We start from the raw sequence: 15532 nt of genomic DNA on the forward strand, positions 1-15532 counted from the left end.
AGACAGCAGGCGTCATTGTATCTTTGTGCTATCTGCTTCTGTTGAAATGGGGTTTTAAGTTCTGGTTCTAATTCAGTGCAGTGTGTTGCTGAAGACTCGTGCTTCAGATCAGCTATAGCTCTGTTGGTTCAGGAGGACCAGATCAAGTAAAATGAGTCAATGGCACAAGTCGGTGCAACGTGATGGGAGAAAAAGGAAGGAGGAGAATACTCACTTTGCTTTGAGAGAAGGGGCGAGCAGGGATCCTGAGAGTTTTGAGACTAACCCCAGTGATGGGAATCTTCCCAATTCTCATTGCTTGTGGTGTAAGGCACAGTAAAATATTTGCTGGGTTGTACATCAAGGCTCTTAGAATTTAGGATTGCTAATTTGAATATAGCAAGTGTTAATACTTCTAGACTAATCAGTAGACCAATTAGGATCGAAATTTACTGTAGCCTGGAAGTTTGTCTAGCCTTTGACTTAAGGAATAATTACGTGCATGGCTGAGTGCAGAATTTGCTCGTCTGCCTGCCTTTGATAGAGATTGCATTCTGACTTGTGGTAGGGATCAGCTTTGTTAGATGTTGTTCAGTCTGTTGTACTTAACAGTAGGGAAACTCGGGGTCTGGACTTAATGGTGGCTCGGGACGTGCATCTCTGTCATTGTGTGTTTATTTAGGCTCGGAAAGATTCAGGAGGAGAGCAAACAGTATTGAGCATCAAGAGCAGTCCTAACGTGACAGAAAGGTACAAGCAGTCGGAAAGAGGTAGGACGCGGAATATAGAAAACATTTCACAATTTATAATATTAATAAGATACATTCTTACATACGTGCTCTCCTCCCTCTGCCTTCTTTCAAGTGAAAGCAACAAACTCGATGGGTGAAACAAAGAATTACACTGCGAAGCAGCAAACTAAATCTGAACATTCAAAAGGCTTTCGTTTATCCCCACAGTCATCTGATGGTAAAATAGCAAGAGAGTTGACAGATAAGACCTTGCTTTTGAAACCTAGCTCTAAGCTTGTGTCTCTGAAACAAAAAGAAGAGATTGCTGAAAAGGAAAGAGGTGCTCAAAGTTTAGTATCGAAAGAAAAAACTGCTTCAGGGAAAGAAGAGAAGACAACACCAAAGAAGGAGAAAATTTCTCCCAAGAAGACTGAGGTAGGAGCTATCAAAATGAATTTAGTTGGCTTGGTGGAGTTTGCAGGAAAATAGTTTTCATTTATTGTTGTTGATGTGTCATTGTTGTAACTTGCAATTTTGAATCTTCTGGGCAATTTTTAAGAATTTTTATTCTGGAAAGGCTTTAAGTTCCTAGCAATTGTAAAAAATATAGGAAAAAAAGTAGCTGGAAAAGTGTAAATTAAATGCGTGAAGGAACTGAGAGTTCTTTAATGCTCGTTAAGGTATGCATGTACACTGCAAAATCAGTTCAGTGCTTTTTCATGTTTAACTTCCCTGAAAAAATGCAGAATGCAGGAATTCTGACACTTAATGAGTGAAAGCTTACTGTTTATGTGAGCGTGGTGACCTTGTGGATCCATACTGCTGTTAGACTGATAAATGGCATTCATTGTTGGTTCTCCCCCCGCCCCTTCCCTCCCTAGTCTCCTATTTCTGAAGTGTATTAGTTATGGTTGATACATTGTATAGGAATATAATTGAGTTTTCTTTTAACTGTCTGATTCAGTAACTGTAATTATTGAACACACTAGCAGTTATTGGCAACCTTAAAACATACTTTTTAATCGTAAAGTACAGAATACTGATTTTGACACTTAAATAACAGTTGTAATTGGGAGGGAGAGCCTGCAGCTTTTTTGGAGGTGAGTTTTAAATAACTTTTTACTGATTAAAAAGCTTAAATGTCTCTTAAAAGTAGAAATACTACGAAGTAGAAATACTATGAAGTAGACTTTATGTAAATGTAGATCTTGTCTATACCTGATCATCATTCTGAAATAAAATAGGATGTGAATTTAAAGCAACAATTTATGAATTAGGTAAGCATGTACATGTGGAATACAGATGAATGTACAGAAACTTTACAATAAACAATGGGTACAGGTTTTTTTTTTAAACTCTCAGGTGAGTTTTTGGAATATTTTTAAAAAGAACAACAAAAAATACCTCAAAACACAAGCACCAAAACCAGAACAATCTTTGGTATTGCATGTTAATAGATTAAAAACAAGTGTTAGAACTTGCTTTTCCTTTGGTGTATAAAAATGTCTTAAACCATGATGCTTGAGTTTATTTTGTTGTTTTTATATATGTAATTGTTGTGGTTTAATCCCAGTTGGTAGCTAAGCACCACACAGCTGCTTGCTCACCTCCCCCGCCCTGGTGGGATGGGGGAGAAAATCAGAAGAGCAAAAGTAAGAAAACTCATGGGTTGACATAAGAACAGTTTAATACTTGAAATAAAATAATAATAATACATTGTAATGGAAAGTAAAATAACGAGAGAGAGAGAAACAAAACCTGGGGTGGGGTGGGGTGGGGGGGGAAACCAAACACCAAAAAACCCAAGTGATGCAACTGCTCACCACCCACTGATTGATGCCCAGTCGGTCCCCGACCGGCTATACTCCCTCCCAGCTTCCTGTGTACCTCCTCGCTGGCAGGGCATGGGAAGCTGAAAAGTCCTCGACCAGTGTAAGCCCTGCGTAGCAACAACTAAAACATCGGTGTGTTACCACATTATTCTCATGCTAAATCCAAAACACAGCACTGTACCAGCTACTAGGAAGAAAATTAACTCTATCCCAGCTGAAACCAGGACAGTAATATGTATATTAATTTTTTTTTTTTTCCCCTCCTGCCCAAGTCTGTAAGTCCTGAGGACTCTGAAAAGAAGCGGATCAATTATCAAGCCTACCGAAGCTTTCTTAATCGCGAGGGTCCGAAAGCGCTGGGTTCCAAAGAGATACCTCGGGTAAGTTTGGCTACAGCAGAATTCTATATGTGGAAGTGGTGTGCGTCAGACTTATAACAGTAAGTGATCTAACAAGTATCAACTAAGCTATTTAAAAACTGGTATTTTTTTCAAATAGGAAGTATGTATTGGAAAAAGCTAAATGGTAATACAAAGCAGTGACTAAATGTAAGGAAATATACTAAGAAATTAAATTCAGTACTTGGTTTATGAAGTCATGGTGATGAAAAATAGTTACTGGTCTTGAAGTTGAAGACTGCTGTCACTCATTTGACTGACATGCTATGCTTGAAGCACAAAGTTACGAGCATGATCGATCAGGTGAACAATGTGTGAAGTTTTGTTGGTAGCTATTACTTTTAATGGCTTTAGAACTTTTGGAACTATTACCTAGCTAGGTAGCGTAGGCCTATTTTTAAAATTTCATAGGGTACTTGACGTGGTAGGGGGTTAAAAAAGTTTATGGTGAAGAGGTATTTGGTAGAATTGCATCAGGTAATGGCATTTTCTGCAATGGTCTGGTTCTCAGGGAGCTGAAAACTGCTTGGAAGGCCTGACATTCGTAATTACAGGCGTTCTGGAGTGTATTGAAAGAGATGAGGCCAAGTCTTTGATTGAACGTTACGGAGGAAAAGTAACTGGCAATGTCAGCAAGAAGACAAACTATCTGGTTATGGGGCGAGACTGTGGCCAATCTAAATGTGAAAAGGTGAGCATTCCTGTGCCTGAGCAAAGTAGAAGTGCAACCGTGAATTGTTCGTATCTAACTATTGATTTTTTTTTTTCAGTATCTCTGCAAAAAGGATATCTATTGATTTTTTTTTTTTTTCAGTATCTCTGCAAAAAGGAGGCAGTGCTACCAATAAAGTACATGTTAAAAAGGAAAAGTTGGCTAATGTTTTAGGGCTTTGTTTTTATTTACATGTATACGTGCACGTGCGCGCACACACACACACTAAAAAAAAAAAAAACCCAAACACCAAAACCCAACCTCTTTGTTGTTGTTGTTTTCCTAAACATAGTCTTTACTGGAAAACACTTTGAAGTGAATTATGTAACTCCTAACTTTACTTGACTTTACTTTTAATTCTTACTTTTGCTCTAGGCATCAACTTTAGGGACAAAAGTTATTGATGAGGATGGCCTGTTTGACCTTATTCGAACTATGCCAGGCAAAAAGTCCAAATATGAGCTGGCGGCTGAAACAGAGGTTTGTTTGTTTTAAATTTAGGGGTTTCTTTGTTTTTTGCTTTGGTTTGTTTTCAGTTGAAAGGAGTTTTGGTCTTCTGTTCCAGTAACAGTAACCCTACGATTGTCAGTTTGATCTTCTAGGTTATAAAAGTATTGAAAGTGAAAATTTTGTGTTTGTGTTTAAGACTTCTATTTGGGAGCTATAGGGTTCCTTCTCACCTTTCATGTTTATACTCTGACATTATTCTAGGTATCTGATTGAGGGGGTAATTGTATCTCCTTAGATGGTTTCAGTTTTAAACTTGAGTATTTATTTATTCTTTTAAATAAGTAATTGTGACTGATACTGTGTGGTACCCAGACAGGCCCACTATAAAATCATACTGTAAACATGGGACAACTATATGTAAACAATCTGTATACATAACAGATTTTGTCTTATGTGGTACTTGAACTAATAATACTAAAGGTAAATTTTTCAGGGAATACTGTAAAAACAGTAACGAGGGTTTTTTTATGCACATTTAAATTTAGTCTGTAGTGGCTGATAAAATGTTATTAAAATCTCTGTCAGCTCTAGCATGTTGTGCATTCAGTATAGATGTTGCTTTGGTACTTCTGATGTGGCTAGACGTGAATTGTTGCATGTAAAGATACTATTGGTGTCTTAAGGAAAAGCAACTGTAAGCTTACTAGCTAATGACTTTCACTCCCTTTGAATTGTTTTGGGTTGAACACTTTCTGGAAGTGTTGTTTTGCAAGAGCTTCATGGGTGTCTGGCCCATTTGTTCCAACCTGACAGTCATCAGTTTTGCATTATTATTATTTTTTTTTTAATGATGCATCAGGCTTTGCGAGTAAGGGGGCTGCTCTTAGAATGACCAGAACGTTTCCTGCCTCTTTTTTTTTTTTGTGGGTTGTGCTACAGAACCAGGTGGCATCGTGTTTAACAAGTGGTTTATCTTTCAGAGAGGAATATTTATCTGCTCTTGAAGGTTTTCTATTATTAATACATAAGCTTTGTTACTTTCTTAAGCACTCTTGTACATGTGTTCAAAGACAGCATGTTTATTTACTGTATGGGTTTTTTGAAATTTCCCTTTAATTTTCTTACTTTTATTTTCCTAAGGCAAAGAAAGCAGAGTCAAGATCTAAAAAGACACCACAGAAAGCTGAAGCTGTAAAAAGGAATTTTAGCCCCTTCAAAAGGGAAGCTGATAATAAAAAATACAAGTCTACTCCTGAAAAAGGAGATACCGTCAAATCTGTCAAGAAAGAAACCACTGCTGTTCGAAAGCTTATGGATTTTAAACGGCAGATTGTAGAGAAGAAAGAAGCCCCAAAACCTAAGGGGAACTTGGTTTCTGAAATTAATGAAGACGGAACAGAGAGATTGCTATGGGTAGATAAATACAAGCCTGTGTCTCTTAAGGCAGTAATTGGACAGCAGGGTGAGCAAAGCTGTGCCAATAAACTGCTCCGATGGCTCCGAAACTGGCACAAGAATACCTCGGAAGATGGACAAGGTGACCAGTGCGGTTAACTTCTCTCTGTTCTTTCATGCCAATCATACTGCTTGGTTCCCTGGACCGATAAGGGCCTTTGAGATAGCAGAGCAACTCTAGAAATTGGGAATGAGGCTGCAGTCAGATGTGTTTGTTAGCAGCAGTTGAGCCTGAGTAGTTTTTTTCTTTTTTTGTCAAAGCAGTTGCTTACTTACTACCACTGCTCCCCCTAAACCAACCCAAAATCAGAAAAGCAAACTGTGTCTGACGATATTTTTTAAGTCTTGTGGTACTCTCTAAAATGTGAATTTTTTCCAAAAGAAACCAAAGTAACCTAGCACTAATGTATATAAAAATGGCCTCACATTCAGCCTAGTGAATTCTTTCTCACCAAGAGAAATGTTGGCCAGTGCTAATCTGTCTGTATGCATGGTGAAAATACAGGATAGCAACATGTAGGGCTGCCATCATGCATGGGGAAGAGATGAATTGTTAAGGTCCTAGTTCTGCCTGACAAGCAGCCCGTGTCATGTGTAGTGTGCCATCCTGTAGACAGTTTTTTCTGTGATTAAAATAGTGTTTAAGCTTCATTGCTATTGTAGTGGGTAGTGGGCTTTTTCTGTGTGTGTGTTGGTTTGGTTTGTTGTGTGTGGGTTTTTATGATGTGGTTGTGAGAAAATTGCAGAAATGATTGTTATTGTATTAATAGCATTTTTGCTGCTTTTCAGTTAAGAATCACTGCAAGTCTTAAACTAAGATGGTTTAAACAGCTTTTTCCCAAATGGTTAGGATGCAGATGTGTATGCATTTTTTCATATCGAGCCTTAAATGAGGAAGAACTCCAGTGATGCTTGGTATCTTCAAAGATTTACATGAAATATGCAGTTTGTAATACAAAACAAACTAAGGTAAAACCTGGAATCCTTCTTTTATAGCAAAGACCAATAAAGCTGGAGGCAAAGATGATGGTACTGGTTTTAAAGCAGCATTACTTTCTGGTCCACCTGGAGTTGGTAAAACTACTACAGCTTCTTTGGTTTGTAAGGTGAGTTCGTATTAACAGTTGTTCCCAGCACTATTTGTTATATATTGATGCTGTATCTGGATACAGATACAGTGTGCAGGTGGATATCCCCTAAATTACTAGGGTCTGCTCCCAGCCTAGTTCCATCTGCTCAGAACAGGGTTACAGGTGAAAATATGTGAATGTTTAGATACTTTTATGAGGTCTGGGGTGAGAATATAGCAATGGGTGTCTGCGTTTTTCTGTTGTTTTGAGAAACAGCGTATCGCAGTATGTCGAACAATTGGAAATGGTTTTCAAAAATTGTGAGCGTTCAGCACTAGTTCTACAAGTCGGAGAATATTTGCACTAAATTTAGTGGGAATCGAATTCTGGCAAGCTTTTTGAAAGTTTCTATGACAGGCTTGTTGTGGTTTTTATATATCTAACGAAGGTACCTTTCCCAAACTCATTCTAAATTCAAATACTACTTTAGGATGAGAGAAGTTGACAGGGCTATGTGTCCATTTCTAAATCTGAATTAAGAAATTAGTTTTTCCTAACTTACTGGAACACTCTGTTTTACTGTGTCATGACAATCAGCTGAGAACTCCATATCGTAGAAATACCATTAAAGCTAACTTATTAATAGTGGTGGTGTAACAAGTTACGGATTATTTTTGTTATTCTTTGACTTGCAAGAACCTTCTTAGAATATGATACTACCAGCTTGGGAGAGTTGAGAACTATTGTCAGCTCTGATCTTTGTGCTGGGAAGGAGTGATTACTTACCTCAATATTTGACTTGTATAGAGTAACTCCCAATCTCCCCCCGCCCCACCTTAGAGCTTGGTGCCAACAGGCTGATGCTGCACCCAAAACTAGACCTGCAGAGAAGCTGGATGTGCTGACTTGTGCTCATTTCTGCACTAGCATGGTCTTTTCTGCTTCTAGTTTCCAACCTAGCTTGCTCACAGCTGCTTCAGGTCTCTGCAGAGCATTTCACTGTACTCCACAGGAGTAGCCAAAAAAACCCTAGGTTGTTGAAGCTGCAAGAACAAAGCTGTGTGCAGCTCGCTGCTGTGCCGTGGCATGCCCCTGGCAGGGGAGTTTGCTGATGAAGGAGCAGCTGGGTTAAGGTTTCTCAGGGACTGACATGCAGCCCAGCCCCATTCTGAAGTGTTAGGACTGCTGGGGGAGCCATTTGTTTCCTAGCTGCTAAATAGTTAAAAGTTTCTCTTCTGCTTTCAGAGGGATGTGGCATATTTCTTGTCCTGACTCTTTGTGCATAAGACTTTAACATGCAGCTGGAAATACCATGGAGCTTAGCCAGCCTTGGCTCATAGTTCTGTTTCTATCCCTGGTGGCAGTTCTGTTAATCCTTCAGAACTAAATCTGTGCCACTGACTTCCCCCTGTGCCCCCGCGCCCCATACTGATCCACCACATGTTTTCAAGTCATGATTTAAAAAAAAAACAAAACAAAAACTCATAGAATAACAGATACTGGAGGAAATACGAACTCTGGATTCATTCTGATCCTGACAAATATCTTTCGGTTTTTAAATTGTATTTGCTATATCCAATGTTCTGAATCTCATAGCGATCATTAAAATCTAATTGCCTAGTAAAAAAGATACTTGAATCTTCCCCCGCCCCCCCCCCCCAAAAAAAAAAAAAGTTCTCTTTTGAGTGTATCTGTTCTGTGTCTGGTTATAAATATTTTTGGAGTGTGAGAAAAGGAGTATGAGGAGAGAAAGGAATCAAACCCACCATTTATATGTGAAAATGGTGTTGTAAGAGCTTTCTTCTGGAACTCTGAAATACTGTTTCTAATTCTGAGTATGTGTATGCTCTTTCACTGATCTGTGTTCTCATTTTTTGTATGGTTTTTGTCTTTCGACTAGGAACTGGGGTATAGCTATGTGGAGCTGAATGCCAGTGATACTCGCAGTAAGAACAGTCTAAAGGAAGTAGTTGCTGAATCACTTAACAACACCAGCATCAAAGACTTCTGTTCCGGTATGTCTGTTGTTTGAAGGAGGATTTTTGTTGTGTTAAGAGTCTGGTTACAGGAGGGACAGAGCTTCCTTATTACACAATAGTGTTAGGAGTTTAACTTGCTCATCACGTGGAGGGATCCGGCTCTAATAGGGATGGCTTTATTTAGTAAGCTGCTTTATTTCATTTTCAGTTGTAAAATTAAATCCTGCTATCAGTAGAATCAGTTGTTGATCTGCACAAACTACTCAAGAACTCTGCAGTTGCTCTTCTGTTGCATGGGGCTTGTTTCTTGGAAGATGATACAAGGTTATAGTCAGCTCTATTCTGTGAGCATACATTCATGTGATCAAGTGGCAGAGCAAGAGGTTCATCACCACCTCAGTTGTCTAGGATGGGCTTACCTAACCTATAAAGCATTGGGTAAAACTCTGAGCAAGACCCTTTTTTATTCCCATCTCATTTTCTTGTCCATATTCATTTTCAGGCACATCCTCATCAGTTAGCGGGAAACATGTATTGATCATGGATGAAGTGGATGGTATGGCAGGCAATGAAGACAGAGGAGGGATTCAGGTGAAACTGCTATAGTTATTAGCTAATGCCATTGCTAAGAGTGCATACCATATATAGCACAAAATATTTCAAGCCAGTCTACTGTCCTCAAGCCATGGTCCATAGAAAGACTCTAGAGTACAGTTTATCTGACCTATTTTAGAAGTCTGTCTCTGTGTAAGAAGAATTATGCATTGGTGGTGGTGGGGGAAAGATACTTCTGTAAAAGAAACCTGGAGTGATGAACTTGGGTGTGTGCACTTTAGAAGTTTATTCCTGGACAGATGAATTTATCCTAAGGTCTCTGCAGCTGACATCTACCTGCAGTGAGAGGTTTGTAATCTGATCTGATGAGGACAGTTCCTCTCTTCAGTAGGCAGTAACACTGAATAAACAATGTGGCATAGGCAGTATTATACTTTGTTCTCCTTAGCAGCTCCAGTTTTAGCTTCTGAAGATTTCCTATGGTCACATGCAATACTTTGACAATAAAGGGCATACAGATCTTTACCTCAGATGCAGACGTTTACATTGGAGGAATATGAAATTGAACTGAATTTCACCTTCGTTAGAGCAGGCAAAGTTTGTTCTGGTAAGCCTAATAATGCTGAAGCCTCAGGGTTGAGCTCTTTGGACAGGGAAGAGCTGATCTTTTTACTTTCTGCTTCTTCATGGTTTGTGGCAGGGTGCGGTCAGAAAGATGTGTGCTCCCTCTGGGCATAGGCCAGGTCAAACTGGCCTTTGGACAAATGAATCTAGTTCTGCAGGTGGTCAGCTCTACTCTGGGCTATTGGTCTTCATTGTTTCATGAAGAACGGTCCAAACGTGATTGCTAGAAGTGGATAGTGGAAGTGGGTAGACAGATTTATTGCAGCTGAATAGAGTAGCAAGTGGAAAAAGTAGGAGAGGGGCTAGATTTTCATTGTGTAGAAACATGATTACAGTAGGAGGAGTTTTATAGACTTGCATCTGTCAAGGATCTGATTTAAGGCAGGGCCTAATGCTGCTTGGCATGACATCTTAATCGTTCTTATTCTCTGAGGTATCTAATGTAATTGTTGTACTGTGTTTAAATCACAGGAGTTGATTGGTTTGATTAGACAGACAAAGATACCCATCATCTGTATGTGTAATGATCGCAACCATCCTAAAATTCGTTCCTTGGTCCACTACTGTTTTGATCTTCGTTTTCAGAGACCTCGTCTAGAACAGATTAAGGTAAGAAGGCTGTGGCTGTATGGGCTGTGCTGAATTACCATCAGTAACTTCTGTCTTCATGTGGCAGAATTCATAGAGAATTACAAACACCGCTTAAAATTTAATGGATCACCGCAGTGAGTTACTCAGCTTTTCAGAATGGGTTGTCTGAGTTTTTCTTCCCAAAGAATGAAGTATCACAAAGCCTTTCAGATTTAGAAGTCTATCTTAAATATAGCCAAAGATTTTTTTTTTTAAATGATCATGTGCTTTTTTTTTTTACACACTAATGACAAGGGATTGACTTTTGTTCATGAGAGAAAATTTAAATTATACGTGCTTTAAAAAAACTAGAAAAATACAGTAACGCTCTTTCCTAGATGTGTCAGTGTTCTGTAGGGGGAAGAATTCTCATAGGAATTATCTAGTGACAGTTTCTCAATTGTGTGTATTACAGGGTGCCATGATGTCTATTGCATTTAAAGAAGGTTTAAAAATTCCACCACCTGCTATGCAAGAGATAATCCTGGCAGCAAATCAGGACATCAGACAGGTCAGTGCCAATTCAGCATCAGTGTCCATTCAGAGAGCATGTCATGTACGAGTCCTTGACTTCAATGTAGTATTTGAACAGTATTATTATTTTTATGTACATAGAGATCAGACTGTTTTTTGCTAGAGTCTTCCATTTAAATGCTATTATGCTACCAAATTGTCGATTTTGTTCTTTAGGTTTTACATAATCTTAATATGTGGTGTGCAAAAGATAAATCATTGACTTATGACGAGGCTAAAATGGATGGCAGCAGAGCCAAAAAAGATATCAAACTGGTAAGTGTAAAATACTGGATTGGCTTTTACTGTCATATTGTTAGATTTTCTAATCTTGGACTGTTACGTTCAGTCACATGTGAACACATTTCTCTGGCATATGAGCTGCACAAAATCTCGTGTGTGGTTTCAAACAAGTTTTAGTGTGCCACCAAGTTGTCCCCCTGTACCCGGCACTGGTGAGGCTGTAACTCGAATACTGTGTTCAGTTTTGGGCCCCTCACTACAAGGAGGACATTGAGGTGCTGGAGCGTGTCCAGAGAAGGGCAACGAAGCTGGTGAAGGGTCTAGAGCACAAGTCTTATGAGGAGCCGCTGAGGGAACTGGGACTGTTTAGCCTGGACAAAAGGAGGCTGAGGGGAGACCTTATTGCTCTCTACAACTACCTGAAAGGAGGTTGTAGCGAGGTGGGTGTTGGTCTCTTCTCCCAAGCAACAAGCAATAGGGCAAGAGGAAACGGCCTCAAGTTGTGCCAGGGGAGGTTTAGATCTGCCCAGGGAAGTGGTGGAGTCACCATCATCCCTGGAGTTTAAAAGACGTGTAGATGTGGTGCTTAGGGACATGGTTTAGTGGTGGACTTGGCAGTGCTAGGTAAATGGTTGGACTTGATGATCTTGAAGATCTTTTCCAACCTAAACGATTCTATAATTCTATATTCTGATAGAATCACTAGACTTCATAAGTATCTTCTGAACTAAGCACTGATAGCCTAGATGCAGGGAGCTGTCAAACTTGCCACAAGTAGTTGAAGAGGAGTAAATCCGGGACTGAGTATATATTTTGATGTATTGGTGTCTTACGTAAGATGCAATTATGAAGCTCATAGTTCTCATCCTGAGACCTCTATTTAGGAGATAATTTTCTTAATATCAGAAGTAAAACTTAATTCTTGAAACTGGTAAAGCACTAGGAAGGAAATACCGAACATTGAACTTGTACTGATGAGTCCAGATATTGTTGGGTACCATCACTAAAGTAACTGTTGATACTGTGCTGTGTCTTACTGTTTGTGTTGACCTGCAACCCACTGACTTCTTGAAATATCATTTACTTAGGGCCCTTTTGATGTTGTCCGGAAGGTTTTTGCTACTGGAGAGGAGGCTTCTCGTATGTCTCTTATAGACAAATCGGATCTTTTCTTCCATGATTATTCCCTAGCACCTCTCTTTGTGCAAGAGAACTATGTACATGTGAAACCAGCTGCTGCTGGGTGAGTTATTCCATACCCTAAATTGACATAGGCTTTTGTGTCAGGGAGTAAAACTAGGCTGAAACCTATCTGGATATTTCTGCTTTGTAATACAATCAACTTCATTTTTTTTCCAGAGGAAATATGAAAAAGCACTTGGTGCTCTTGAGTAGAGCCGCTGACAGTATATGTGATGGTGATATAGTGGACAAACAGATTCGTAGCAAGCAAAACTGGAACCTTCTTCCGACACAGGTTAGCACTTAACACTCATTTTTATGTGCTTTACTGGGTGTCCAGTGTAAAAGACTGATCCCTCGAACCTGATGTTTCAGTATATTTTTCTGACGTGTATAGTTCATACTTCATGTAGTATTCTGTTCTGCTGGTGAGTAGAGCAGTTTCCCGTATTCGTATTGTTGAACCCACGCTGTATCATGAAATGAAGTCTTCTGAAACTTTGAAAAGCTTGAACCTTCTTTATATGAAGTATAGGAGCACACGGCACGTATCACTTCTGACATGCATATTACAAGCCTACTCTGTTTTATTTATGTGCTTCCTGTCCCAGCCTCTTACCAGGCCAGTATTTCTCCCAAAGCATAGAGGACTGAAGCTTCGTCACTGTACTTCTTTTAATGATCACTGAAACATTGATGAGACTTGTTCTTAAAGGATTATGACTGGCATCAGAGAATGTATTGTAGATTAAGTTGGAATGGACCCCTGGAGGTCATCTAGTCTACCCCGCTGCTTAACGCAGGTCCAGATAAGTTGCTTGGGAACCTTAGCTCGCTGAGTTTATGTAGATTTGTGGTGTTCTTTGGAAATGTCTCCTTCACCGCGTCCATCTGCTGGAGACTACAGCACTTGTTTGTGGGAAGTCAGCTGTTTGCCTGACTGCACTCTAAAATGAGAAATGAAGAGACTTTTTTTTTAAATGGCTTTTAAAACCCAGATAATGTCACAGCTATTTTAGAACCATGGTAACAAATAGGGTGGTACAAGAGATGAAGCTGTAACCTAAAAGGGGTTGAACAGAAACAAGCAACCAAGAAAGAGCTCTCTTAAAACGAGCTGTTTCCACTGTGGAACTGTACTGACTACCTCCATTCATGTGGACAAGTAGGGTAGTGTGTCGTGGTGTCAGTGAGACTAATTCATTGTGATTTGAGTTTGGCATGTGTGTTACTTCTTCAGGCTATTTATGCAAGTGTTCTCCCCGGGGAGCTGATGAGAGGTTACATGTCCCAGTTTCCTGTCTTTCCCAGCTGGCTGGGGAAATTTTCATCCACAGGCAAACATGATCGTATCATTCAAGAACTGGCAATGCACATGAGTCTCAGGTAGTACTGACATTCCTCTTCTGATTTATATTGACACGGATATTTAGTTCTCATGTAGTTCACTACCTACTGTTAATTCCTTGCTGTGCTTGGTTCAAACTTAAGTGTATATTCTGTGAATATCCTCATATGTTGGTGGTGATGCTTTCTTAGCACTTAATCTGGACAACAGTCAGACTGCAAACACTAAGTATAGTCATCAGTACTGTGACTTCTACCCCCTCCTCCCCCCCCCCCTCCCCCCCCCCCCCAGTTGTTGTTTCTCAGTTAGGGATGTGTTTTCCCCCCCCCCCCCCCCCCCCCCCCCCCAGTTGTTGTTTCTCAGTTAGGGATGTGTTTTCCCCAGACTGTTTGGTGTTTGAATACCTTGCATCGGTTATCCCTAATGCAGGTATGGCAAAAGGAATGGCACAGTACAACTTGCAGTTAACTCTTAAGGCAGCTGATTATCCGTTTGCTGAGGGCCTACCTACAGGTTGCTTGTGTTTAGAAGTGAGTGGTGGTGGTTGTACAGATGTTTCTCAGTTAGGGATGTGTTTTCCCCAGACTGTTTGGTGTTTGAATACCTTGCATCGGTTATCCCTAATGCAGGTATGGCAAAAGGAATGGCACAGTACAACTTGCAGTTAACTCTTAAGGCAGCTGATTATCCGTTTGCTGAGGGCCTACCTACAGGTTGCTTGTGTTTAGAAGTGAGTGGTGGTGGTTGTACAGATTTACTTACTGCTTTTGATTTGACAAAGAACCCAGGCATGCAAGAGGACAGTAAACATGGAGTACTTGTCGTATTTGCGGGATGCGCTTGTCCAGCCCTTGAAAGACTTTGGAGCAGATGGTGTACAAAAAGCTATAACATTCATGGACTCTTACTGCTTGATGAAAGAAGATACTGAAAATATAATGGAGATAAGCACGTGGGGAGGCAAACCCAGTCCTTTCTCAAAGCTGGATCCCAAGGTAAAATTCACGAGTGAATTTTTTTTTCTTCCATATCTTTAAAAAGAAATCCTAGAATAATAGCTGTGGCATGGATGTGTTGCTGGAAGGCTGAAGTTCGTGCAGCTACAAACGAATAATTTTATTAACTGTAATTTAATTAATGGTAGTCTTTGCAAATCAGCTGTCAAACATACTACTGAAGGTTTTAGGGGTATGTTCTAAAAGATAGGCTGTGCTTTCATTCAGCAGTCTTATACCTGTTGTTCCTGGTGTAAAGGATCACTGGGAGTCAGCTGTGTCTGGGGCATAGAAGCAGAACACAAAAGGCACAGGGAAAGCCGGTACCTTTCTATAAGCAAGCTCCTGGCTATAAGCTGTATCACCTTCGCGCATAGCACTGCCTTTCTTACCACCGTGCAGAGGAGGAGGGAAGCACAACTGTATTTGTTACGGTGCGGGCACTGAATTAAGAGGCTGGCTTGCAGCTTGCATCTGTCACAGTCCAGCTAGACTGAACTGCCTGACCTGGTGGGACTCTGTGTGGTGCTCCTCTGGTATCCAGCTAGTCCACTTCAGTGGTTGGGACCCTCATCTGGTACAAGGTGAGCTTAAGCTCAAGTCCCTGCTACAAACTAGGCAGGTGTGAGATCTGAACCATGATCTCCCCCATCCCCAGGTCAAGTGTTCAGGGAAAGAGAAGAATCTTCTCTGCTGATAACTAAACCTATGCTACTACTGGATGTTTACTCCTAGTCTGAATATGCTGCTCCAGTGTGGCAGGTGTTCAGTGCTGCCGAGGGTGGCTTTGGTGTAAGTGACTTGGATTAGCTAGCAGCAGAACAACATCGGAGGCT

At 40.2% G+C, this 15532-nt stretch overlaps 1 protein-coding gene across 1 annotated transcript in view; it reads left to right on the plus strand.

The window, feature by feature from the left end:
* RFC1 (replication factor C subunit 1) overlaps window positions 1-15532 on the plus strand; it is a 39256-nt gene that overhangs the window by 20866 nt on the left and 2858 nt on the right. The window contains exons 8-23 of the mRNA XM_009280172.2: window positions 662-749; window positions 844-1145; window positions 2815-2922; window positions 3452-3631; window positions 4028-4132; window positions 5243-5639; window positions 6554-6663; window positions 8528-8642; window positions 9109-9197; window positions 10257-10394; window positions 10831-10926; window positions 11106-11204; window positions 12260-12414; window positions 12531-12648; window positions 13594-13739; window positions 14483-14696. Of these exons, the coding sequence (XP_009278447.1) occupies window positions 662-749; window positions 844-1145; window positions 2815-2922; window positions 3452-3631; window positions 4028-4132; window positions 5243-5639; window positions 6554-6663; window positions 8528-8642; window positions 9109-9197; window positions 10257-10394; window positions 10831-10926; window positions 11106-11204; window positions 12260-12414; window positions 12531-12648; window positions 13594-13739; window positions 14483-14696 (2460 nt within the window). The remainder of the gene's footprint in view (window positions 1-661; window positions 750-843; window positions 1146-2814; window positions 2923-3451; window positions 3632-4027; window positions 4133-5242; window positions 5640-6553; window positions 6664-8527; window positions 8643-9108; window positions 9198-10256; window positions 10395-10830; window positions 10927-11105; window positions 11205-12259; window positions 12415-12530; window positions 12649-13593; window positions 13740-14482; window positions 14697-15532) is intronic.

The sequence above is a fragment of the Aptenodytes forsteri genome, unplaced genomic scaffold, assembly GCF_000699145.1.
Source record: "Aptenodytes forsteri isolate BGI_AS27 unplaced genomic scaffold, ASM69914v1 Scaffold35, whole genome shotgun sequence".
In the NCBI taxonomy this organism is placed as follows: Eukaryota; Metazoa; Chordata; class Aves; order Sphenisciformes; family Spheniscidae; genus Aptenodytes; species Aptenodytes forsteri.